The following is a 27,777-nucleotide window of genomic DNA, read 5'->3' as shown; positions in this document are numbered from 1 at the left end:
TTCATTGAAGAAATGGTGAAATCTATGGGTCGATTCAACAATTTGTATGGTCTTTATACTTCTCAGATTTGATTTCATGTTATTAGATGAGTGGAAGAAATGTGTTTGATTGATGGTCAAATTTGTATATCCATACTACTAGCAGTTTGTTGATTGCAGACTTGCCTTGTGTAGTCAACTGGAATCATTCAGCTTAAGCATAACTTCAATTGTCGCTTCTTCACTGATATGCATCAACCTGATGGTGTCTATGCTTGTAGCGATGATCTGAACATCATAAAGCTTTCCTCCGAAGATCGCACTAACCTCGTGGAGATGGTCCTGGGATGTCAAAACAAGACTTAGTTAGAATTTCATCAAAGATCATTCATTGCTCCTACATTCTTAGTGTCAGAATTAGATCCTTTCCTCGCCCTCATCCTTTAATCCTTTTTTCAAAAAATCTAGGCTAGTGAAATCCTTTGTTCCAACAATATTCAAAGCAAATCAGACGTTTAGTCATCAAGTGTAAGTCCCCTTGTGATTCCAGCAAAATCACATCATACCACAAAGAGCTTATCCATGAGTAGAGAACCTACATACAAGAACCTTGGAGTTACTCTGACTGATCCTTCGGCGAAATCTTCAGCAGTCGGTAACTTTGTTCAAGAGAGGATAAGGTACCTTAGGTATTTTATTCTGTGTTCGCATGTGCATAAAAAACACATCAACAGGCCTCCACTACTCATATCAATAGACCATTGTTTCACATGGCAAGAAATCAAGTTTTTGTTACCTTCAATGGGGGGAGTCCCCTTATTTTGACTCAATGGAATGATATACCAGTGGCTGCGTTGAAGAGTATACCATACTTCACTAGTGAAACAGCTACTACGCCCATTGAGCACATTCAAGACATTGCAAACATCTGTTCCATCCATAATATCACTCAGGATAATGTTGTTGTCAGACTCTTAGCCACGTCTTTGAAAGGCAAAGCTTTGCAGTGGTATAGAGGGTTGTCGTCTAGCTCCATTCAGAATTGGGATGAATTGGGGGAGAGGTTGTGCAACCATTTCGAAGACAAAAGTGACCACCTATCACTTGTGGAGCAATTGACTACGATCAAGAGGGCACCCCACGAGTTCATGGGAGATTTCAATTTCAGATTCCATAAGACATGGAATAGAATTCCTGCTCTAGTGAAGCCATCTCCAAATCATGCTTTCTTGTATTATCTTAGAGCTCTCAACAATGATATAGCTGTCATGGTACAATCAATGGGTGGAGCCTCTCTATCGGGTGCATATGACATAGCCACAAGAGCAGAAAATTGTTTGATTCAGGCTAGGAAGATAGCTCCAAGGCCTCCAATGCCTCTCATCCCAAAAGCTCCTACTCAACAACCCACCTTGGCTCCTATCCCCATGGTGTCCGCAGGACAATCATCCACACCATCTATATCCTCCAATGAGCTCCATGAGGTCAAGGCTCTATTGCAAAATTTTAGCAATGAGTTGGTGACACTAAAGAGGGAACAGGCCCAGCATAGTAGACCTTACCAGACAAAAAATCAAAACTATCAGCAGAATAGGTTGCCCTTTCCAGGGCAAAACCAATGGAGCAACGCCATGCCTTTGAATAGTGTGAACCCCTCAGCTGCAAGCAACTCAAAGGCGATAGTTCCAATGCAAAATAACCTCGCCCAAGAGCAAGATTGGTGTCAACCATGCAATCAGCCACACAACCAAGGTGCATGCCAAAATGGAGGGTTTGTCCAAACCTTAGTAGTGCAGGTTGAGCCGACCACTTCTGGCCAGCAATATGACCCAAATCAGCCTAGTGTTGGCACTCAGGCTTACTTGCAAGGGGATTCTACCTTCGTCAATTGGTAGGAGGCAAAATTTTGTGGTTTGAACCAAACAAATGGTGAGTCTATGTTGCAATATACAAGGTCAAAGAAGAGAGCCATGGAGGCTGCCTCACCTTCAACATCAACCGAAGCTCCAATGCCCAATGTAGCTATCCATGATACAAGCCAAAAATACCATGCAGGGGAGACAGAGGCAAGAGGAGGCCCAAGTCCTCCAAAGAGAAAAAGTAGACCTTATAGCCTCAAAGGGGCCCCTAAAATTAGCTGGTGTTCCTTTCAACATAGTTGATTAGATGAAGAAGGCCAACCTCAATGTCACTATGTGGGAGGCCCTTTCCATCCCATCTCAAAGGGATTTGCTTAAGGAGGCACTGGAGGACGTCGATCAGTCAAGTGATGAGGCAGTAGTCAACAGAAAGGCAGATTCCACAAGTTTGGTGCAACCCAAGGAGGAAGAAGATTCAAGCAAGATCAGCAAGCCTCCCCTTTCTATCTCTTCTTAATCATAAGAGATAACTTAGTTCACAACTGCATGATAGACTTAGGAGCTAGTAGCTCAGTCATACCTAAGAAGGTAGCTAATCTTCTTGGCATAGAATATGAACCTGTGACCAAAGGGGTGGTCCAATTGGATGGCACTTCTATTAAGACAGTAGGGGTGGTAAAAAATTTGAAGTTAACCTTGCATGCATGCCTTGGTTGCACTGTCTTGCAAGACGTATCAATCATCATTCCCCTTGCGTTCTTTGCCATCTGCCTGTCTATAGACTTCACCGCCAAGATTGGTGGGTACCTGTCTTCTGATTGGTCCCACATGCTATTTCGAACAAGGTATGGTACCAAGGTCACTATAAGGGCAAAGCCCATTGCCCAAAACCACATTGAGCCCTACACCCCCAACCCTATAAATATGAATTGCACTTTGCATGAAGAGGGGGAGGAGTGTACTGTCCGTGAGCCTGCTACTCTTTTGCAGGAGGTCCCTGATTGCTTGCTGGACGAATGGGCCAATGCTTTTCAGTTTGATCCATTAGTTGAGACTGAAGAGACTAGGCTTGGCACCTATTGTATCCATGAAGAGGATACTCCTATCCCTAACCTCATCAAGACACAAGGAGACTCAGAGGGGTTATGGAGCATGTTTTGTGATGGTTCAAGAAACAAGAATGATGTAGGTGTCGGTGTGATGCGTGTTTCTCCTGAGCAGGAGAAATATTTCTTCTCTTTTAGGCTTCAATTTGGTTGCACCAACAATGTCGTTGAGTATGAAGCCTTGATCCAAGGCCTCCAACTTGCACAAAGCAGAAAGATCAGATCTTTGCAAGTATTTGGAGATAGTGAGTTAGTTGTTAACCACATCCGAGCCCAAAGTGTAGCAAAATCAACCTACTCAAATCATACAAACACAGGGTTTGGGATTTGATTGAAGGATTCAAGACCTTCAATATCCAGAGCATTCCTAGAAGTCAGAAAGAGCATGCTGATAGGCTTGGTAGCGGTTGGTGCTCAATTCGACATACCAACGCATGTTGCAAGTGAGAAGGAGCAACACATCAGGCTTGTTGTGAGGCCTGTTGTCCCAAACAATCAAGTAAATTGGCAAGTGTTCGAAAGCGATCGACAGATCGTCAACTTCTTGCAAAATGAAGCAGAATTTTCTGCTAAAAATCAGTCGAAGTTGCAAGACTAGTATGGAGATCAAATCATGCAACTCAACTCCAACAAGTTCCTTAAAGGTCTAGTTATCTTGGAAGGCATTTTCAACTCGGATGATCAGTTGAAGAAGAGGATGAACTTGGCTGCAAAGAGGGGTGATTACAAGCCAGTTGTTGTTGCTGAGAGTAGGTCCTTAAAATTGGGCAAGGTGTGTTCCTCAACCGAGCAAGAGGCCTTTGTTGAGCTTTGCCAAAAATATGATGACATAGTTGCTTAGACCTATGAGGACTTGAAGGGTTTTGACCCTAGCTTAGCCCAACATACTATAGAGCTAAACCCGGATGCAAAGCCAGTTAGACAAAAGCAAAGGCCAATAAACCCCAAGATTGAGCTACTAATGAGGAAGGAGTTGACCAAACTCATAGAAGCCAATATCATCTTCCCTATCAAGCACTCCTCCTGGGTGGCCAACCTTGTCCCTGTGAGAAAGAAGAGTGGGGAAATCAGACTATGTGTAGACTTTAGGGATCTTAATAGAGCCTCCCTCAAGGATCACTATCCCCTTCCCTTTATGGAGCAGATTCTCCAAAAGGTCAGTGGCTCGGAAAGATTTTCATTCTTGGATGGGTATTCAGGCTACAATCAAATCTTGGTCCAAGAATCAGACCAATACAAGACTGCATTCACTACTAAGTGGGGTACTGTTGTGATGTATTCACACATCGCCCCATTGCAAATGGGGACCCCTGCTTTTTTGCTTTCTAGGGTTTGCTTTCTTGGTCTTTTAGGGTTTTTGCCTGTTAGCCTTTGCATGATGAGTGCTGTCAGGGGAATCGCTAGATAACAGGATCTGCTGGAGTCAGGGTGAGTCAGTGCATGCTCCATGTTAGGGTTTCCTTCAAGGTCTTCCTTTGGCTTAGCTTTGCTAATTGTGTCTTGCTTGGTGAGTGAGTATCATCCCTGAAGGTTTGAGCTAGGTCAAGTTGGTGAGTGATGAAGTCTGGAATGTCATCCTGATCTTCAAATGCCCTGAAATTTGGCTAAGTCTGGAATGTCTTCTTGATCCTGAAATTTGACTGTCTGGAAAATTGAAGAATCCTCCAAAAACTAGATTTTCCATTATAACTCCCGGAGGTCCGAAACCACTCTCAAACATCCTTACAGTATATATGGAATATAACTTAAAGTAAAAGAATGACATTTCCTTATATCTTTCTTCTTTCTTTTACTTAAATGTTATATTCCATATATGAATCCTGATAGAGAGGCCAAAATGTCAAATTTCGCTCCTGACCCTTCCAAAGGGTCCAAAGCGAATTTCGCTCCTGACCCTTCCAAAGGGTCCAGAGAAAAATTCTCCATAAGACATTCTACATTGCCCAAAGTCATGAACTAGCTCATTCCCAGGCATTTCTGAAGGCAAAACACTTATTTGGAGTGAAGAAATGTGAAAATGAAGTTAGGATTTGAGCCCAAGGATGATTTTTGCTCCTGACCCTTCCAAAGGGTCCAGAGCGAAATTCTTGGATGGCACCCATTTCTTCCTTGTTTAGACCAAGATCTTAGTTTCTAAGGCACATTGTGAAAGTTTGGACATGTTCTTGTCTAAGGAAGTGATTGAAAGCATTGAAATATGAGGGTTTTTGTCCAAGAATGAAATTTCCCTCCTAACCCTTCCAAAGGGTCCAGAGAGAAATTCTTTATTAACCTTATTTTTTGCCTTGTTTGGGCTTAAAACCTTGTTCCTTGGTCTTGGAGGTGAATTGGAGTTGAAAGAATGAAGGAATATGCTAAAAACAAGAATTTCGCTCCTGACCCTTCCAGAGGGTCCAGAGCGAAATTCCTAAAATCCACCTTTCTCTTTCATTTTGTGTCAAGCTAAGCACGGACAAAGATGAATAGAGCTTAGAAGGACCCCTAGGCATGCCTTGGAGTTCATTTTTTTGCCATCAAAGATGATGATTTTGAGCTAAATCATGAATTTCGCTCCTGACCCTTCCAAAGGGTCCAGAGTGAAATCCAAATGGGTCCTGTCCTTAGCCATGGTCTTGAACGAATTTCTCCTTCTAGGCCTTCTTGGGGGTCAAACGAATGTTGTCTTCATGAGGAAGGAGTCCAAATATGAGAATCATGGCATAGCAAGGGAAGAAGAAGATGGAATTGTGTCCTAATCTTGAATTTCGCTCCTGACCCTTCCAAAGGGTCCAGAGCGAAATTTCCCAAAACCACCCTTTTTTCTCAATTTTATGCTAAGTCAAGTGTGGGTCAGGATGTGGTAAGATTGGAGAAGTCCTTGAGCAAAACTTTGATTGCTAGTGATCCATGAACATGAAGGAATTGAGCCAAATCAAGAATTTCGCTCCTGACCCTTCCAAAGGGTCCAAGAGCGAAATTCCTAGGATCACCTATTTTCCTTGCAAATCAAGTTAAGTTTTTTTGGTTTTTATGGCCTAGATAGGAGTGAGGCGATGTATCCTTGGTCTTGGAGGTGGATTGGAGTTGAGAGAATGAGAAAATAAGCTCAAATCATGAATTTCGCTCCTGACCCTTCCAAAGGGTCTAGAGCGAAATTCCTATAAACCACCTATTCCTTTCACATTTGTGCCAAGCCAGGCCTAGACTAAGGTGATAGAAGCCCTTGAGATTGCCCTTGAATAGATTGTTGTCTCCAAAAATGATGATTTTGGGCTAGAGGAAGAAATTCGCTCCTGACCCTTCCAGAGGGTCCAGGGCGAAATCCATTATAGGTCCTGTCCTTGGCCATGATTTCTAGCGAAATTCTCTTTTCTGGTCATTTTGAAGTTAAACAAAATGTTGCAAACATGGGAGAAGGATCCAAGGATAAGAGTTCAAGTATAGAAAGTGAAAAAGATAGACCTTGGTGAAGGAAAACAAGCAAGTCATGAATTTCGCTCCTGACCCTTCCAAAGGGTCCAGGGCAAAATTCACCAAATGTCCTTTTTTTTTTCCAAATTTGTGCTAGGCCAAGACAGTGATCAAGGTAGATTGGGCTTAAAGATTGCCACAAGCATGTCTTAGAAGGGGTTGTGAGTGAAAGAAGTGAGTGTTTTGTCCATGATCAAGAAATTCGCTCTTGACCCTTCCAAAGGGTCTAGGGCGAAATTCTCAATTTCACCTAACTTGCTCATGATAAAGGTCAAAGCATGGATTCCCAGGCATTGGTGGAGAGAAGACTAGTGTATTATTGCCTTGGAAGACATTTCGGAGTGGAGTAGTGGTAGAACTTGAGCCTAAACTAGATTTTCGCTCCTGACCCTTCCAGAGGGTCCAGGGCGAAATCTTTTGAAACTCCTATTTTTCACCTTGTTTGGGCCAGGCGAAGAGCTAGTTGTGAGATAATGTTGAAAAGTGGTCTAAATTGGGCAAAATAGCAAAATTCGCTCTTGACCCTTCCAAAGGGTCCAGGGCGAAATTCTTATAGGGTTTGTCCCTGGGAAGGATTTTGAGCGAACTTTATTTTAAAGTCTTCTTGTTGATGATTTAAGGTGGAAAATGCTTTGTTGAAATGAACATGTCATATGTACTTAATCACCTTTTGGTTTATTTTGCAGATGGAGAAAACCAGGCCAAGGCAAGGACGACCTCTTCCAGTCCATCATCATCAAGGACGACCACTTCCAGTCCAGCATCATCAAGGACGACCAATTCCAGTCCATCATCGTCAAGGACGTTCCACAGGAAAAAGGGAAGACTCACGGTGTTCAAGGAATTACCAACTACCTCCAGAACCTTCACTAAGGAACCACAAGATGACAATGAAAGGCGTTGCTAGCATTTCAAGGAAAGGTACACCACCCATCCATCACGTCAAAGACAGAGGAGAATCAAATAAGGTCAGTGCAAGGGTCCCTTGAAGAAGCAGATAGTCTCAGAAGAGTTAATCAAAGTTAGCTTCTTAGCATCATCAAATTCAACATCAACCAAGTTACAAGTGTCAGACAAGGTGGCATCCCAATCATCATTCCTCCAGTTGGATTGGTCCACCTCAGCGTGTCCAGATTCAATGTACCTAACTCATCGGGGATGACACAAACTTCGAGGCACCTACCCCTGCTTCCTATTGGTCCTCACCCTTGGAATGTGATTTTCTAATTGGCTAAGGAAGTTTGTTGTAACAAACCCTAATTAGGGTTTCTATCTTGTAATCCTAGTCATTGATTCTAAATCAATCAAAGCCGTCTATTTGTAAAAGGTTTCTCTATATAAGCCCTGGCTCCTCATTTGTAAAGGTTAATAGTTGGTTAATAGTTAATAGTTAGAGATTAGTTAATAGTTAGGAATTAGCAAAAAGAGATAAAGATAGCAGTTTAGAGTAGAGTAGAAAGAGAAGGCAAAGATTGTTGCCAAGATATTGTTGCAAAAGACTTGTAAACTTCATTGAAGAAATGGTGAATTCTATGTGTCGATTCAACAATTTGCATGGTCTCTATACTTCTCAAATTTGATTTCATGTTATTAGGTGAATGGAAGAAATGTGTATGATCGATGGTGAAATTTGTATATCCATACTACTAGCAGTTTGTTGATTGCAAACTTGCCTTGTGTAGTCAACTAGAATCATTCAGCTTAAGCTTAACTTCAATTATCGCTTCTTCATTGATATGCATCAACCTGATGGTATCTATGCTTGTAGCGGTGATCTGAACATCATAAAGCCATCCTTAGAAGATCGCACTAACCTTGTGGAGATGATCCTAGCATGTCAAAGCAAGACTTAGTTAGAGTTTCATCAAAGGTCATCCATTGCTCTTACATTCTTAGTGTTAGAAATAGATCCCGTTTCAACCCTTATCCTTTTTCCTTTTTTTCAAAATCAAGGGCCAGTGAAAATCCACATTCCAGTAATACCCAAAGCAAATCGGACGTTCAGGTCATCGAAAGTAAGTCCCCTTGTGATTCCATCAAAATCACATCGTACCGCAAAGAGCTTATCCACACGTAGAGAACCTGCATATTAGAACCTTGGAGTTACTCCAACTGATCCTTCGGTGAGATCTTCAGCAATGGGGAAACTTTGTTCAAGAGAGGATAAGATACCTTTAGGTATTTTATTCTGTGTTTGGTCGTGTACAAAAGACACATCAAAAGGTACCTATGCTTATTGTAAAATGCCCTTTGGGCTAACCAATGCAGGTGTCACGTTCCAAAGAGCAATGGACATGGCTTTCAAGGGTGTATTAGCAAAGTTTGTGCTTGTATACCTTGATGACATAACTGTTTATTCGAAGCATGCAGCTGACAATCTTGGTCATCTTGAGCAGGTGTTCATGAAATGCAGGGAGTATGGTGTGTCCTTGAACCTTAGCAAGTGTGTATTTGCTACTGATCAAGGAAGATTGCTAGGACACATCGTATCCAAGGAGGGTTTGACCATTGATCCAAAGCGAGTGGAGGTTATTTTTTCTCTTCCACTCCCCAGTCACAAGAAAGGATTGCAAAGTTTCCTTGGTAGGATCAACTTTGTGAGGAGGTTCATTCCCAACCTTGCCACCATGGTAAAACCTCACTTCTATGTTGAAGAAAAACTTGGCTTTCAGTTGGACCAAGGAGGGGAGGGTCGGTTTTGAAGAGATCAAACAAGCAATTGCTCAAGCCCCTACCCCTGTCAATCCTAATTATGAAAGGGATTTTATCCTCTATACCTTTGGAGGAGAATCCAGCATATCAGTTGAACAATGACAATTTGGAGCAACCTATTGCTTTCTTTAGTGAGGGGTTAAAGGGCTATGAGCTCAAGTATAGCTATGTAGAGAAGCAAGTCCGCACTGTTGTAAGGGCATTAAAAAAGTTTAGACACATGTTGTCCAACAACAGGATCCAGCTCTTAGTTCTGCATGCAAGTGTCAAAGATTTCCTTCTAAACAAGGACATCAGTGAGAAGAGGGTTGGGTGGATAACCAAGGTGATGGAGTATGACATCAACATCAAGATTACCAAGCTTGTAAGAGGCAGGGGCCTATGTGAACAACTTGTCTCATCTTCTGAGACTACTTCAGAGGTCGCCCTTGTGTTACAAGACGATCAACCAACTGGCAACAACACTCAATTTAGTTGGGTAAGTGACATGACCACCTTCTTAATGGAAGGTAGATACCCCCAAGGTCTGGAAAGGACCAAAAGAAGGCATTTCAGGTTGCAGTCCATTCCCTATGTTTTAGTGAATGACACTCTTTTTCAAAAAGACTCTAATGGAGTCTTACTAAGATGTATCGAGCAAAAACAAGTCAGCAGAATGTTAGAGGAATTTCATGATGGCTCTTCAGGGGGCCACTTCTCTACAAGGACTACGGCTATCAAAGTAATGAGGGCTGGTTGTTACTGGCCATCCTTATTCAGTGACTCACATAGATGGGTGAAGAATTGCAAGAAATGTGCTCTCTTCTCTGGGAAGCAAAGACTAGCTGCCCTACCTCTTCATCCCATCCAAGCAGATCAACTGTTCGCCCAATGGGATTTAGACTTCATTGGCATGATAAACCCACCTTCTAGTGCTGGCCATAAGTGGATCTTGGCTGCAATAGATTATTTCACTAGGTGGACAGAGGCAGTTGCATTGAGTGATGCCACTGAGGCCTCAGTGTTGGAATTCCTTGATGGAATTGTGACAAGATTCGGTGTCCCCTCCACCATCATATCAGACAATGCCAGGGCATTTGTTGGAACCCAAATCAATTCTTGGGTAGTTAAGCATGGTGTATACTAGAAGACATCATCCAACTATTACCCTTAGGGGTAACGACTTAGCTGAATCTTCCAACAAGAACCTCATCAGGATAATTAAAAGGACAATTGAAGACAATCAAAGGGCATGGCATACTAAGTTATGGGCTGACAGGATCACACCCAAGAGGGCGATTGGTAACTCCCCTTTCATGCTAGTATATGGGAAGGAAGCAAGACTCCCAACTTCCCTGGAGTTACCCTCTCTTGAATTAGCACATCAGCTAGAATTAACAGAGAATGATGCCATGACAGTAAGGCTAGCTGAGTTGATGGAGCTGGATGAGGTTAGAAGTCAAGCTATGCATACACTTGAGACTCATCAAGAGTAGGTCAAGAAGGTTTTTGACAAAAAGGCTACTAATAGGGTCCTCAAAGAGGGAGATCCAGTTCTCAAGTGGGATGCAGACATAGCCAAAGCTGGGCGACACTCCAAATTTGATGCTATCTGGAGTGGTCCATATGTCGTCACTAGTTGCAAGGAGGCCAACACATTTCATCTCTCCAGGCTTGATGGCAAAGTTCTTCCAATCCCAGTGAATGGGATTCATCTCAAGCCCTGCTTCTGAAGAGGGTGTTGATGAATATTTAAATATTAGACTAGAAGTTGTTTTGCTTTCATAAGTGCTTGTGCACCTACCGCATTCTCCTTAAGAGGGTGCACGTTCTAGTTTCTAGTTTTCCTCCAAGTGATGGCACACACATGTTTTGGGTCTTTCAATGACTCAGTGCCCAATGGATGCACAAGGCTTCGCATCCCGCAGAAATCGCCAAAAATGTTGTCATTTTATGACACCCTTGGTCCATCAGTAAGAACCGATTAGAGATAAGATCCATGGACCAGCGCTGCCCTAGTTGATCAAGGAGAAAGGAGAAGAGTCATGAAGTGTGAAGTGTTGCCTTGTCCGGAGGAAGTTCTTCCCTTGGCCTTTTCTTCCTTCCCCGGAACCCCGAGGTTCCAAGGTTCTTTCCCTTTTCCTTCTCTTGTTTTTCTTCCCAGGAACTTCGGAACCCTGAGGTTCCGAGGTTCTTTCCCTTTGCCTTCTCCTGTTCTCCTTCCCTGGAACTCCGGAACCCCGAGGTTCCAAGGTTCTTTCCCTTTTCCTTCTCTTGTTTTTCTTCCCAGGAACTCCGGAACCCTGAGGTTCCGAGGTTCTTTCCCTTTGCCTTCTCCTGTTCTCCTTCCCTAGAACTCCGGAACCTCGAGGTTCCAAAGTTCCTTCTCTTTGCCTTCTCTTGCTTTTCCTTCTCCGAAACTTCGGAACCCCGACTCTTCGTTTTCTTTTTTCTCTGGAACTCCGGAACCTCGAGGTTCCGATGTTCCTTCCCTTTGCTGCCTCTCCTTTCTTTTCCCGGAACTTCGGAAACCCGAGTTTCCAAAGTTCCCCCCTTTTCTTTCCCCTCCTCTTTTGTTCCCCGGAACTCCGGAACCCCGAGGTTCCGAAGTTCCTTTCTCTTCTTCTTCTCTTTCCCGGCAGAACCTCGGAACCCCAAGGTTCCGAAGTTCCTTCCTAGCCTTTCTTCCTTCCTTTCTCTGGAACCTCGAGGTTTGGATGTTCTCTTCCTTTGCTTCCCTTCTTCCTTCCTGGAACTCTGAAACCTCGAGGTTTCGAAGTTCCTTCCTTAGCCCTTTTTTCAGTTCCTCGGAACTTCGGAACCCCGAGGTTCCAAAGTTCCCTGTTTCTCTCCTTTCTCCTTCCTAGAACCCTGAGGTTCCAAAGTTCTTTCCTTGTCTTCCCCACTTCAGGAACCCGAGTTTCCGAAGTCCCCAGACTTCTTTCCAGGGTGGCAACACTTCCGGATGGCGTGATCAACACTCAAAGCTTTAAATGCTCCGACAGCTTTGGTGACTTATGCACCTTCTTTTGTGGAGCCACAAGGGTGCATTTACTGTTTTTGGCAGGATTTCCATCAAGAGAGGTACGGGGCCATGCTTGTTGTGGTGACTTATGTCATGTCTGCATACTCTGACTTTGGAAGGTTAGTCAATCCACCCTTCTCAGGGTTGCCTTTTGTGGGTATGGCTAGGTTGCTTGCATGTACAGAAGTCAAGTGCATGCACTTCCCTGCACTCCCAGACTGACATACAAGGGTCATGATCACTCTCGTAACCAATTTTCTATATAAAGGTTGTTAAGCCTCATTGTAAAGGGTTCTCTTCTTGCTAGCTTGAGTTATCCTATGCTTTCCCAATTCTCTTGTATTATTCTGTATTTTGCAACTGTAAGTTGGCCATTGGCCTTATAATTAATTGAAATCACCATTCTTGCCTTCTTTCAACTTATGTATATTGTGTATGTTTCTTACCTTCATCATAGGTGTATGTTTTGTGGTTCTTCTCTCATATATGTTGTGTTAAATTTATTTCTGAGTGTGACTTGTGGGAAACCTTCTCCCCTCGACTTTCAACGAATTCTAACCTCCATACATGCATTGGGGTCATTCATACAACTGAAGTTTGTGCATCTCTTGGGTGTTTTAGTTGATTTTTTGTGTATTTCGGGTAGGGAGAGAAATAATCTCTTCTTGGTGCATCACCTCCATTTGTTTTAAGCATTTCTCTCTTCCCTTTACCTCTGCAAGTTGTTAGGATAGGCTTAGGAGTAAGTTTTGAAGTTTTGAAGTGTTGAGTTGGTTCAACACCTGTACCTGGATTGAGAAGGAAGCCGGCCTTCTCCGGAGATTCAACGCCTTGCGCAAGGTCTCTCACTTTGGGGTTGTTTCCATGTTTCACAAGGTTGCTGAGTTGATAGCTCAACAATGGTGTGAGCTTTTGTGATAACAGGCATCTTGAGTCATATAGGGAGGTAGAGAGGGCTTTTTGTTCAAATGACGAAGTTTCAAAACTTTGCATGTCAAAGGGGAAAGAGGGGAAAAATACCCCAAAGTTACACAACATGGATGCTACAATGAAAAACTCTAAAACTCCAAAATTTGAAAAATGGCTTTTTTGGGAATAAAGTTGCCAGCTAAGAAAAAGATGCATGGATGATTAAACCCGTAATCCAAAAATTCAAAGAAAAGAGGCTTAGGGGGGAAAAATACAGTGTTACCCGGAAACACGTTTCCACCCTAAAGGCACACGTTTCGGAAACGGAAACGGTTTCGGGGATGGGGGGATGGCCATAAACGTTTCCAAGCTGTCCCCGATCAAGCAAAATTTTCAAAACCTGTCTCAAAAAATCAGAAACGGTCAACGATTTGGTCGGAGACCATTGACCGTCCCCTAGATGGATGGGGATGGCCCATCCTCGGGATGGATAGCTGTTTCCGGTGGTAGGAGGCATTAAAAACAATTTTTTTTATAAAATCTATTTTTTATACCTTTTTTGGCCACGTGCACAAGGAGGAAGCAAGTTGACTCAGAGAAATGGTAATGAGGCTGCAAATCACAGAGATATGTATTGACCACTGAAATTGTGGGTCTGAGAAATAATGGCGTGAGGATTTCTTGGGTGATTGGGAGACAAATTACCATTATACTAACAGACGTCTGGCTGTTGCTCTAACACAGACAGGGCTGAATGTGTATCTGCTTGTAAGATCAGAAATTGATTCACTGTATCTCTGTTATGTAATAAATATATGTATCTCTGTCATAACAGAAAAGGATTGATTGTAATATATAATTATTGTCTAGCTATGCATATGTTAATGTCTCATGTATGAATTCCTGGCATAATGACAAATGATATGTGAGAAAATTGGAAAACCCCATCATCAAACAAACTTACTAATCAGAAAACACTGCATTCTTATCTACTTTCAAGCCATTTGACAAACTATCCAGTGGGAAGATATAAATTTTGTTAATTCTTGTAGCGTCGGTCGTACAATTTCATAATTCCGATGCATGATAATTGATTACATGAAATCTGAATGTTAACATATATAATAATAGATAAACTATTATTATATACGTTAACATTAAATGATAGATAAATCAAATGAGTTATGGTATTTGCCACCGATCGCACCATTTCATGTTAACGAGTTAACAAAGGCTGTGATTAGTGATTCATGGTAAATCGCATTCCTTGCGATCGGTCAAGCAATGTAATGTCCCCTTATGGGTTTAGGGATGCTTTAGCCATAATTAATCAATTTCAAGATACTTATGACTCAGACTGAATATATTAGGAGACAACTCCACCTTAACATGCATCAAATCAATGATATTTCGCAAATCAATCAATTAAATATTCATAAATAAATTATTCGTCCATCAAACATCCCTAGTTCTTAATGTAAGTATCAAACCAATTGTAATGTCCCCTATTAGGAATATCTCCTTCCCCACTTCTTAAATACTGATAGTAATAACATGTTTTAGACTATACGTATACTAATTTCTTATGTATTATGAATATATATATGAAATTAAGTATGACTGTCATACATATTGCAGTCCATATTAATATTACTATTCATTCTGCATAAGAACATTATCGGGCTTCATATATTAAGCATACTTATTAAACACATCCCCATGCATACCACCAAGAACAAGGATGTTACTGCCTGTAACTTAATAACAGTTCTGATCTGATTTGATCCATGGTGATCCTACTAGATGTTTTTGATTCCTTTCCTTTATATCTCTCAATGTGAGGGAAAGGTCACACCTCTTCATCATGTATGCCCTTTGGCAAGAGACACACCCTTTCACCATTCTCTTTGATAGAGTGCAACCCTTCATTATTTCTGCCCTTTGAAAGGGACACAACCTCTCATAATCAGATCTGCACTTATTATTTAAATCAGATCTGCACTTCTCATTTCCAAATTATCCCCCCTCTCAAATGAGGTTCTCTTCTCCCTTTTATATCTCATTGTTGAGGGAGTCACAACCTTTCCTTTCATTTCTTTTGACTTTTCATTAACTTAATTAATTTTTAATTAATCATATTTAATTATATTTAATTATTTTACTTTATATTTTAATTTAATTTTAAATATTTTAATTTTAAATATTTTAATTTTATTATTATCATTTATTATTGAATTTTATTTCAAAGTGGGGACATTACAGTCCGCCCTTCCCGAATTTGCTTGTCCTCAAGCAAATGTTTATTTTAATTTCCTCAACTAAGTCATCTACCAACATGAGTCAAACAACACAAAGCATATACATGGGAAACACGAAGCATACACGTGGAAGGCACAGAGCATACACATGGAAAACACGAAGCATACATATATGCAAACACGGAGTATACATGTGAATACACACATTGTGAAATTTCTTTCTTGTTATGAATAGAAACACAAATCAACACCAGCTTGATGCAAAAACATAAACACTCAATCTAGTTTGTGATCTCAGGTAGTGTATTTAAGAATTTCAAATGGAGTAAATATAATGAGTCTGATTAGCCATATCGACAAAGAGGATAGATAGCACAATGTTTGGATAATTGCCTCAAGTATTAATTAAATGGACTATGCTTAACCCCCTATTCGCCATTAATGAAAGAGAAAAGATTTAGACACAACGAGACGCCCGTAGCGCTTATCAGGCCCAAGAGCGGTACACTCCCCCTTGGCCCAACTGATGGCAGACTTTCAATCATCCACATCGGGTTGCCTACCTGACAGAGGCCTAGTTTCTGCTGACCTCATTGCTCTATCTCTCTCCCACACTAGTGGTGAATGTGAAGTATACATCTATTATTAGTCAATTTGTTTAAGATTATACTGTTATCAATGAGATAATTCCATACTCATTCCCTAGTGAGACCAAGGAGAAGTAGGTGCAATAGGATGCCCGTAGCGCTTATCAGGCCCAAGAGCGGTACACTCCCCCGTGGCCCAACTTGTGGCAGATGTTCGGTCATCCACAGTGGGTTGCCTACCTGACAGAGGCCTAGTTCGTGCTATCCCATGGCCCTATTCCCTTGTATCTTACTGGGTTTGGGTATGCAATTTATCCATTCATCATTACTTAATAATTAATCCATGGTTTCTTTATGGGACTAATCCTTGTGATCTTAAAATCACATTAATAATGCAATTTAATACTGACTTGTAATTTCAATAAATATTTGTGTATGCATTAGCCTTCTTTGTATTCACTTCCTCAGTGAGATCAAAAGGATTTAGACGCAATGAGATGCCCGTAGCGCTTATCAAGCCCAAGAGTGGTTTACTCCCCCTTGGCCTCACTAATGGCAGACCTACAATCGCCATAGCGGGTGATGTACCTGACAGAGGCCTAACATCTGCTGACCTCATTGCTCTACCCCATTTCCTCACTAATGGTCCATATGGAATTTATGATTAATTTATTCTCAATTTAAATGCCAACTTATTATTATTATATATATATATATATATATATATATATATATATATATTAAGTATTTTAAATGCCACATGGATATGCCTAGTTATCCACTATTCTAATTTGAATTACTCTGAAGTCATACCCATTCAATATCTATTTGGCTGATAATAATATATTTTAAACTCATCTTACGAGATGGAACCCTCGTTGCTTATCGGTCATGGTATTTGCCTCTTTTTATTGACTAGAATAATTCATTGATTCAATCTTACCCTATAGGATGGCAAGATCATAGCTCTGATACCATTTGTAATGTCCCCTTATGGGTTTAGGGATGCTTTAGCCATAATTAATCAATTTCAAGATACTTATGACTCAGACTGAATATATTAGGAGACAACTCCACCTTAACATGCATCAAATCAATGATATTTCGCAAATCAATCAATTAAATATTCATAAATAAATTATTCGTCCATCAAACATCCCTAGTTCTTAATGTAAGTATCAAACCAATTGTAATGTCCCCTATTAGGAACATCTCCTTCCCCACTTCTTAAATACTGATAGTAATAACATGTTTTAGACTATACGTATACTAATTTCTTATGTATTATGAATATATATATATGAAATTAAGTATGACTGTCATACATATTGCAGTCCATATTAATATTACTATTCATTCTGCATAAGAACATTATCGGGCTTCATATATTAAGCATACTTATTAAACACATCCCCATGCATACCACCAAGAACAAGGATGTTACTGCTTGTAACTTAATAACAGTTCTGATCTGATTTGATCCATGGTGATCCTACTAGATGTTTTTGATTCCTTTCCTTTATATCTCTCAATGTGAGGGAGAGGTCACACCTCTTCATCATGTATGCCCTTTGGCAAGAGACACACCCTTTCACCATTCTCTTTGATAGAGTGCAACTCTTCATTATTTCTGCCCTTTGAAAGGGACACAACCTCTCATAATCAGATCTGCACTTATTATTTAAATCAGATCTGCACTTCTCATTTCCAAATTATCCCCCCTCTCAAATGAGGTTCTCTTCTCCCTTTTATATCTCATTGTTGAGGGAGTCACAACCTTTCCTTTCATTTCTTTTGACTTTTCATTAACTTAATTAATTTTTAATTAATCATATTTAATTATATTTAATTATTTTACTTTATATTTTAATTTAATTTTAAATATTTTAATTTTATTATTGAATTTTATCTCAAAGTGGGGACATTACAAGCAAGCGATCTGATCTTAGTGTTTGTTAAGTGCTATGTTATCATGAGCGGTACGTAGGGAAGAGATGTGTCTTCCCACATCGAGTTAACAAAGGCTGTGATTAGCGATTCATGGTAAATCGCATTCCTTGCGATCAGTCAAGCAAGCGATCTGATCTTAGTGTTTGTTAAGTGCTGTGTTATCATGAGTGGTACGTAGGGAAGAGATGTGTCTTCCCACGTGGGAAGACATATCTCTTCACTACGTACCCTCTTATTCACATATATAACATTCATACGGTGAGGAGGAAAAACAATACAGCAATCGATAAGTGTTGTGCATCCTAGGAAGACATATCTCTTCACTACATACCCTCTTATTCACATATATAACATTCATACGGTGAGGAGGAAAAACAAAACAGCAATCGATAAGTGTTGTGCATCCTTCCCTTCACACTGCAGCAGTTTGAATTTAATTTCAGATTATATCTTCATCTCTTCTATCCTCTTGATCAGCATAAGGAATACCTGAAACAATAATCATTAGAATTAGATTGTTGGAGTTAGAACTCTGAATTTTGATTGAAACTATATTGATCACAGAATTTGGCTAAACTTAACAAATTTTGGTAAAAAAATTCAGTGAAGGATTTTACAGAATACCTATATACCTCTCTTAACTATGCTTCAATCCAGATGGTCAACTTTCTGTCCCAAACTAATCAATTCATCACGTATGAACCACTAATCTCTCCTACATTCAACACTTCGTACAAACTCCACAACTAGACAAAAACAACAATCTCGAGGGAAAGAGTTTAAACTTTAATTTGGTTGACATTAATAGTATTTCTATTATCCACCAGATATAAGGAAAATCCATTCTAAGATTTGTTCAATTCAAGCAAAATCCATTCCATTGTTTAAACTTTTATTTGGTTGACATTAATAGTATTTCTATTATCCACCAAATATAAGGAAAATCCATTCCATTGATTCAATGATTTTAGATTTAGAATCTAGGTTCTGATTTATAAATGTTATTATGTTGCTATGATGAATGTTTATTGTGTTATAATGTTATATAAATTTCAGATTTCCATATATATATATATATATATATATATATATAGCCGTCCCTTGCTCCGGGAAAAAAAACATCCTGGAAACCCGTTTCCCTGTCCCGGAAACTTGGGGTAACATAGGAAAAATAGACTTTAGAGGGAAAGGCATGCTAGGGATGACAAGTTTGATATATTTTCTTAGTTCTATCTTGACATTATTAGGGACAGCTGATTATGGACTTCCATGTTTTTTGTTTACAGTTTATGTCATTTCATAGGTATTGATGTTTAATATTTATGTCTATTATGGATGTTTATGACACATGTTTGTTGACAATGATGAATGAAAGCATTTGAATTTTGGTAAAATGTTTGTCAATTCTCATGTGAAATCTCAATTCAAGTCTAATGCTATGTATTAATGTCTGTAATGAATGCTTTACCATTGTTATGATATGGATGTTTGTAATTTCTCTATATTTTTAGAAATCCCCCTATTTTTTTAACAGCCATCCCCTGTCATCCCCCCAAAAATGGTCCAAACCCCCGTACCAGAAACACGTCCCAGCATCCCCTGCTTTCCCATCCCTGAAACTCCATGGAACATAGCTGTAAACTCGTTAATTAACAGCAAATTTCTGTTCAATAAATATTTTATTAGCAGAGGATATTCTGGTAGTTCAAATTTATATTTGATTTGAACTGTTATTGTGGTATAAAATCATTACACATTGAAACACACAACTCTACAAACAAAGATTTTTTCAATCACAGAAACAAGCAAACTTTTTCTATTATATTTGATACTTAAAATTGAAAAGAAGTGTATAAACAAAAAAAAAGATTTTGGGGGCAAGTATGAGATTGGGATTTTACAAACAATACATTCTTGTCTCCTCTTTGTCAAGCTCATCAAATGCATCCCCTACATGATATTTCGTATAGTACTAGTCTAGAAGAAATTAAAAAGAACAAAGACACATGAAAATAGAGTTCTTTTATTTTGTAGGCACCAGTGAATGGGTTTATTAAGATTTCTATGAATTATTTTGTTAAGATGGTAACTGTATAAAAAAATGTTGAAACACCTTTTCACACATAAATGGCAGGACATCAACGAGGATGATTGGATGGCAAGATATTTTTTCACTGGTGGAACAATGCCAGCAGCAAGCTTACTCTTGTTTTTTCAGGTATTTATTCAACACATATTTTTCTTCAATATGTTCAGATTTTTAAATCCTTCATAATCATTTTCCTTTTAATATTAGTTGAGAATTTACTCATAATACCTTTTAATTTGCTATCTATCATCAACATAGGAAAACGATATATTTTGGATTTAAACTACAAATGACTAGTGGGGCCCCACTTCTTTTTTATGCACATTCTATTTTTGGTTTGTTTTTTTGAATAACCTAAAAAGATCTCACTAGAACTTCATTGAAGCATCTATTGTGCAGCGTGGATAAATTTATCAAAATGTATGTACCAAATAGCAATGGTAACTGACAATTGACAACCATGATAGTCACTCATAAATTTCAAGATGGTTACTCATAAATTTCAAGGATGAGCATAAATGGTCTCTATTTAATTAAAACAATTCTCTTAAGGTGTAGTTGCATGGTAGCTGAAATCAAGTGGGGAAGAAAAGTCTCAGTGAGCTCTTTGAATGAAACCATTTTTTTCTAGATTATTTGTTTACATTTTCTTTAATAAAATGGAGTCAATTTGTACCAGATAATGAGTTTGCTGGGAATTGACTGAAAAAGCCTAAGCATTTTGGAAGAAACCTCCTCAAGATCGGGTTAAGCTCACTTTTAATGTAGATTCTAGGATTAGTAGAAAGAAGAGGAATATTTAGAGATGATGATGGAAAACCACTGTTTAATATTTCTAGTCCACTTTGTTTGGATAGAAATAATTTGGAAGGGGTAATGATTTTCTTAGAATGAATAATAGTGGCTAAGGAAAAAAGATGGAAAAAAATTTGAGTGGAAGTGGACGGCAGTCAAAGGGGAAGTAAAATGACTGGAAAAATAATAATGTCATTTAGAAAATTGATATGGAAACAAAGAATTTCAAGATCTCATACCAACATATTAGGATGAGAAATATGGTGCCAGATTTATCAGTCAATCAAGTGGGGGAAGTGGGTGGTGGAAAAATTGGCCAAATTGGCTTATAATCATTTTTTTCTTCCATTGTGTTGATGTGTCTTTTGTACATGACCAAACACAGAATAAAATACCTAAAGGTATCCTATCCTCTCTTGAACAAAGTTCCCAACTACTAAAGATCTCGCCGAAAGATCAATCGAGGCAACTCCAAGGTTCTTGTATGTAGGTTCTCTACGTGTGGATAAGCTCTTTGCGGTATGATGTGATTTTGCTGGAATCACAAGGGGACTTACATTCGATGACCTGAGTGTCTGATTTGCTTTGGATATTGTTGGAACGTGGGATTTTATTGGTCCTAGATTTTGAAAAAAGGAAAAAGGAGAAGGGTTGAAACGGGATCTATTTCTAATACTAAGAATGTAAGAGCAATGAATAACCTTTGATGAAATTCTAAGTAAGTCTTGCTTTGACATCTCAGGACCATCTCCACAAGGTTAGTGCGATCTTCTGAGGGAAGCTTTATGATGTTCATATCACCGCTACAGGCATGGACACCATCAGGCTGATGCATATCAATGAAGAAGCGACAATTGAAGTTAAGCTTAAGCTGAATGATTTCAGTTGACTACACAAGGCAATTCTGCAATCAACAAATTGCTAGTAGTATGGATATACAAATTTCACCATCGATCATACACATTTCTTCCACTCATCTAATAACATGAAATCAAATTTGAGAAGTATAGAGACCATGCAAATTGTTGAATCGACCCATAGAATTTACCATTTCTTCAATGAAGTTTACAAGTCCTTTACAACAACATCTTGGCAACAATCTTTGCCTTCTCTTTCTATTCTACTCTAATTATTTCTTACTCTCCGACTATTCACTACTATCTATTCTCTATTAACCAACTATTAGCTATTAGCTCGCTATTAACCTTTACAAATGAGAAGCCAGGCCTTTATATAGAGAACCCTTTACAAATAGACGGCTCTAATTGATTTAGAATCAATGGCTAGGATTGCAAGATAGAAACCCTAATTAGGGTTTGTTACAACAAACTTCCTTAGCCAATTAGAAAATTACATTCCAAGAGTGAGGACCAATAGGAAGCAGGGGTAGGTGCCTTGAAGTTTGTGCCATCCCCGATGAGTCAAGTACATTGAATCTGGACACGCTGAGGTGGACCAATCCAACTGGAGGAATGATGACTGGGATGCCACCTTGTCTGACACTTGTAACTTGGTTGATGTTGAATTTGATGATGCTGAGAAGCTAACTTTGATTAACTCTTCTGAGACTATCTGCTTCTTCAACGGACCCTTGCACTGACCTTATTTGATTCTCCTCTGTCTTTGACATGATGGATGGGTGGTGTACCTTTCCTTGAAATGCTGGCAACGCCTTTCATTGTCATCTTGTGGTTCCTTAGTGTGGCAAAGTGAAGGTTCTGGAGGTAGCTGGCAATTCCTTGAACACCTTGAGTCTTCCCTTTTGCCTGTGGAACGTCCTTGATGATGCTGGACTGGAAGTGGTCGTCCTTGATGATGCTGGACTGGAAGAGGTCATCCTTGCCCTGGCTTGGTTTTCTACATCTGCAAAATAAACCAAAAGGTGATTAAGTACACATGATATGTTCATTTCAACAAAAGCATTTTCCACCTTAAATCATCAACAAGAAGTCTTCAAAATAAAGTCCGCTCAAAATCCTTCCAAAGGACAAGCCCTATAAGAGTTTCGCCCTGGACCCTTTGGAAGGGTCAGGAGCGAAATTTGCTATTTTTCCCAATTTAGACCTCTTTTCAACATTATATCACAACTAGCTCTTCGCCTGACCCAAACAAGGTGAAAAATAGGAGTTTCAAAAGATTTCGCCCTGGACCCTTTGGAAGGGTTAGGAGCGAAATTCAAGTCTTAGCTCAAAATCCTTACCTCTTGGACCCAAAACTTACTCAAATGCATGATTGTGGCAATCTCCAAGTCCAATCCTCCTCGACCACTATCCTGGCTTAGCTCAAACTTGAAGGAAAAAGGACATTTTGTGAATTTCGCCCTAGACCCTTTGGAAGGGTCAGGAGCGAAATTCAAGTCTTAGGCTTGATTCTTCATCTCCTTCACTTCACTTCATCTTGCAAGGCAAAGTAACACCATTCCATCCTCAACCACGCCCTAGGAATCAAAGTCCTGGCCTCATACAAGGGAAAAAACAGTTGATTTGAAGAATTTCGCTCTGGGCCCTTTGGAAGGGTCAGGAGAGAAATTCACTCCTAGCTTGTCTTCCCTCACTTGATTCCACTCTTCGCACTTTGTCTCCCATTGATTCTCTCTTTTGGATCCATCTCTCAATTTTGACAACATTTGCTTGATCCCCAGAAGGCCTGAAAGGGAAAATTCGCTCAAAATCAAGGCCAGGGACAGGACCTATCTAGGATTTCGCCCTGGACCCTTTGGAAGGGTCAGGAGCGAAATCCTTGTCCTAGCCTAAAATTCACATTTTTGGTTGTCAAAAATCATTCAAGGGCAATCCTAAGAGTTTTTCTCACCTTGGCCTAGGCTTGACTTCACACAAATTTTGGAGAAAAGGATGGTTTTAGGGTTTTTCGCTCTAGACCCTTTGAAAGGGTCTGGAGCGAAAATCTTGTTTTAGGCTTATTCCTCCATCTTTCAACCTCAATCAACTTCAAAAGGGCAAGAACACCAATCCTCACACTCATCCAAGCTATAAAAACCCAAAGTTTGACTTGATTTGCAAGGAAAATAGGTGATTTTAGGAATTTCGCTCTGGACCCTTTGGAAGGGTCAAGAGTGAAATTCATGATTTGGCTCAATTCCTTCAAATTTCATAATCAGTGGCAAGTCAAAGTCACACCTAAGGACACTCCCAATCCGAATTCACCTTGAACCACCCTAGACTTGGCATAAAATTGAGGGAAAAGAGAGGTTTTGAGAATTTCGCTCTGGACCCTTTGGAAGGGTCAGGAGCGAAAATCTCATTCTAGGCTTGATATTTCATCTTTTAAACTCCAATCTTCTTGTAAGGCAAAAATACATCATTCTCCACCCAAGGAACAAGGTTTGAAGCCCAAACAAGGGAGCAAATGAGGTTTATAATGAATTTCGCTTTGGACCCTTTGGAAGGGTCAGGAGTGAAATTCATACTTTTGGCAAAAGCTTCATCTTTCAAAGCGTCCAACTCCCTCTCAAGGCAAGGACATACCAATCCACCTTCCAACATGCCTTAGAGACCAACACTTAGCCAAAATTAGGAAGGAAATGAGGGTTATGAGGATTTTCGCTCTGGACCCTTTGGAAGGGTCAGGAGCGAAAATCATGTTTTGAGCTTGATTCTTGATTCTTCCAACTCCAATCCTCTTTGGGAGGCAAACATAGACCATTCTTCTTGCATCTCCACCAAGGTCTTGATCTTGTCAAAGGGGAAAATGAGTGTTTTCAAGAATTTCGCTTTGGACCCTTTGGAAGGGTCAGTAGCGAAATTCACCTTTTAGGCTAAAATCCTTCATCTCTCCCAACTCTAATCACCCCCTAAGGCTAGAACATTTCAAAATACCTCCAAACATGCCTTAAAAACTAGGAAATTGGTTTGGACAAAGAAGAAATTGAGGTGTTTAAGGATTTTCGCTCTAGATCCTTTGGAAGGGTCAAGAGCGAAAATCTTGATTTATCCAATTCTCTCTCAAACTTGATCAATTTCAAGGTCCTTTCAAACTCTATTCATCATTTTAGTCAAGATAGAAGGTCAAATGGAAGATTTCGCTCTGGACCCTTTGGAAGGGTCAGGAGCGAAATTCCTCCTCTAGGCTAATTTCCATCACTTTGTAGTCTTAAACCTCCTCTCCAAGGCAAACATGCATCCAAGTCTCCTCAACTATGCCTCAAAAATCCAAAACTTGGCAAAATGAAAGAGCAAAATAGAGGAAAAGGTGAATTTCGCTCTGGACCCTTTAGAAGGGTCAGGAGCGAAATTCCTCCTCTAGGCTAATTTCCATCACTTTGTAGTCTTAAACCTCCTCTCCAAGGCAAACATGCATCCAAGTCTCCTCAACTATGCCTCAAAAATCCAAAACTTGGCAATATGAAAGAGCAAAATAGAGGAAAAGGTGAATTTCGCTCTGGACCCTTTAGAAGGGTCAGGAGCGAAATTCATGCTTTAGACAAAATCCACACTTTCAAACATCTCAAATCACTTCCTAAGGCAAGGATATGCCCTTACCATGCCCAAGGAATCAAGGTTTCCAGTGCAAACAAGGAGAAAAAAGGTGTCTAGGGAGAATTTCGCTCTGGACCCTTTGGAAGGGTCAGGAGCGAAATTCACATTTAGGCTAAAATCTTGATTTCATTTCTCACATTTCTTCATCCAAACAAGTCTTTTTAAAACAGTGCGAGACATGCAATGGATTTCAAAGAATCGATGTTATTCAATTAATCAAGGAGACAAAGCTCCTTTAAATAGAGTTACAAAGATGATGTTTCTATAAGAAACAACTTAAATGACCATTAATAACACAAAGAGAAAGATATTATTCTAATAGCCTCCCTTAATGGTCATCGTTCTAACTACCAAGAGAAATAACAGAGAAGGTTGCCCCCTTCTTCTTAGAACACGCTGCAACAAAAGACAAGAGCCTGCCACTAACTCTACCACTTGAGATGAGTCTGCCACCAACCCTCCCAGAAACTGCAGAACTTCTGGAGATACCCAAAACAACACCAACCGTCCAACCTGATGTTGGAGAACTGTCCCTCCCTGTAACCAGAGACACACCAAGAACAACTGTCACGATTTTGAGGAAAAAATCGGCAAACCCTCCAAACTATTGCAGATGAGCAAGATGCTCGAAAATAGACTGCAAATAAGAGACTAGTGCAGATGTTCGCACAACAACTCCAGGTGTGACGAAAAACAGACTGCAACAAAGTACAAGTTTTGTGGAAAAAATCATAAACCCTCATGATTTTTTATTTTTCTTTACAGGAACAAAAAATATTTAAAAACCCACAGATAATTTTTTAGGACAAAATTATTAAAACCCACAGATTTTTTCAAGGGAAAAAAAAATATTAAAACCCATCAGAATTTTTTTCAAGTAAAAAAATATTAAAAACCGAAACAAACATCGATGCCCATAAGCCATCTTCACGCTTTTCGAGGCATGAAAAACAAGGTACTGAGAAGATGCTAAGTGCACAAAACCTGATTGCCTTCCAACATCAAGTTGGTCAATGACGCCATCTTGCATGTTTCCCAATGCACGGAAAACAAAAAAAATTGAGAAGAGGTGCTGGCACAGAATTCAAAAAATTCGAATCCCAATGCAGAAACAGAGGCAGATGCAGGTATAGACTTCAAAAAATGAAGTACGACGGGCACGAATTTCAAGAAAAAATTCTGGTTGACCCAGAAAAATCCGAATACAACCTAGAAATCCTTGCAAAAAACCCAAAAAGAATCTGCTGTCGGAATCGTGATCCGCTGGCTTGAAAATCGAGGCACCCAGAAAATTCTGTCAACGACCCAATTGAGATCTCGAAAAAACCCACCACAAATCGATGCTCAGAAAAAAATTTCGACTGAATCTGGAGGGTCAAAACCCTAGCCGAAAATGCAAATTTCCGTCCAAAAATGGCAAAATAAATAAATCTGCAAGGGGGAAAAAAATGCATCGCGTGGTTGCACGAAATGCAGGAGAGACAGGTCGCGATAGAGGGCAGAAAATACCCAGAAAACCCTAGTAGCTGCAGCCAAAGTAGCAATTTCGAATAAACAAATAAATTTTTCAAAAAAACTGTTAAAAATTCATGACGAATGACGAATTTTTAATTGAAAAATTATTTCGAAATTAACCAAGGCTCTGATACCATAAAACAGTGCGAGACACGCAATGGATTTCAAAGAATCAATGTTGTTCAATTAATCAAGGAGACAAAGCTCCTTTAAATAGAGTTACAAAGACGATGTTTCTAAAAGAAACAATCGTTAACTAGAGGTGAAATTAGAAACAACTTAAATGACCTTTAATAACACAAAGAGAAAGATATTATTCTAATAGTTTTGCTCTCAATAATGCTTGGGAATGAGTTAGTTCTAAGTTTGGGTCAAACTAGAATGTCTTATGGAGAATTTCGCTTTGGACCCTTTGGAAGGGTCAGGAGTGAAATTTGACATTTTGGTCTCTCCGTCAGGATTCATGTATGGAATATAACATTTAAGTATAAGAAAGAAGAAAGATTTTTATACTTTAAGTTATATTCCATATATACTGTTAGGATGTTTGAGAGTGCTTTCGGACCTCTAGGAGTTATAATGCAAAATCTAGTTTTTTGAAGATTCTTCAGTTTTCCAGACTTAGTCAAATTTCAAGATCAGGAAGACATTCCAGACTTAGCCAAATTTCAGGGTATTTGAAGATCAGGATGACATTCCAGACTTCATCACTCACCAATTTGACCTAACTCAGACCTTCAAGGATGATACTCACTCACCAAGCAAGACACAATTAGCAACAAGAGCAAAACCAGGCCTAAGGAAGACTCTCAAAGAAACCCTAATTTTGGGGCCCTGTGGACTCACCCTGGCTCAAGCAGAGCCTGCCATCCTAGTGATCCCCTTGGCGACACTCAAAATGCAAAGGTTAACAGACAAAACCCTAAAAACCTAGAAAGCAAGCCCCAGAAAGCAAAAAAGTAGGGGTCCCCATTTGCAATGGGGTGATGTGTGAATACGTCACAGCGCATTGCAATAAAGTTAAATTCGGAAGACTGTGTAGCCAAATGGAAGAGCTTGCTCCTGACT

General features: G+C 39.7%; 1 protein-coding gene across 2 annotated transcripts in view; it reads left to right on the top strand.

The window, feature by feature from the left end:
• LOC131034474 ((S)-coclaurine N-methyltransferase) overlaps nt 1-27,777 on the top strand; it is a 134,029-nt gene that overhangs the window by 102,969 nt on the left and 3,283 nt on the right. Inside the window, exon 5 of one of the 2 annotated variants that reach the window (XM_057965979.2) lies at nt 19,947-20,032. In XM_057965979.2, coding sequence (XP_057821962.1) covers nt 19,947-20,032 — 86 coding nt within the window. The remainder of the gene's footprint in view (nt 1-19,946; nt 20,033-27,777) is intronic. The other variant, XM_057965978.2, reaches the window with a different exon arrangement.

This window comes from Cryptomeria japonica, chromosome 9 (genome assembly GCF_030272615.1).
Source record: "Cryptomeria japonica chromosome 9, Sugi_1.0, whole genome shotgun sequence".
NCBI lineage: Eukaryota > Viridiplantae > Streptophyta > Pinopsida > Cupressales > Cupressaceae > Cryptomeria > Cryptomeria japonica.
Note: the sequence above shows the minus strand (reverse complement) of the source record. Positions and strands in the feature narration are given on the sequence as shown.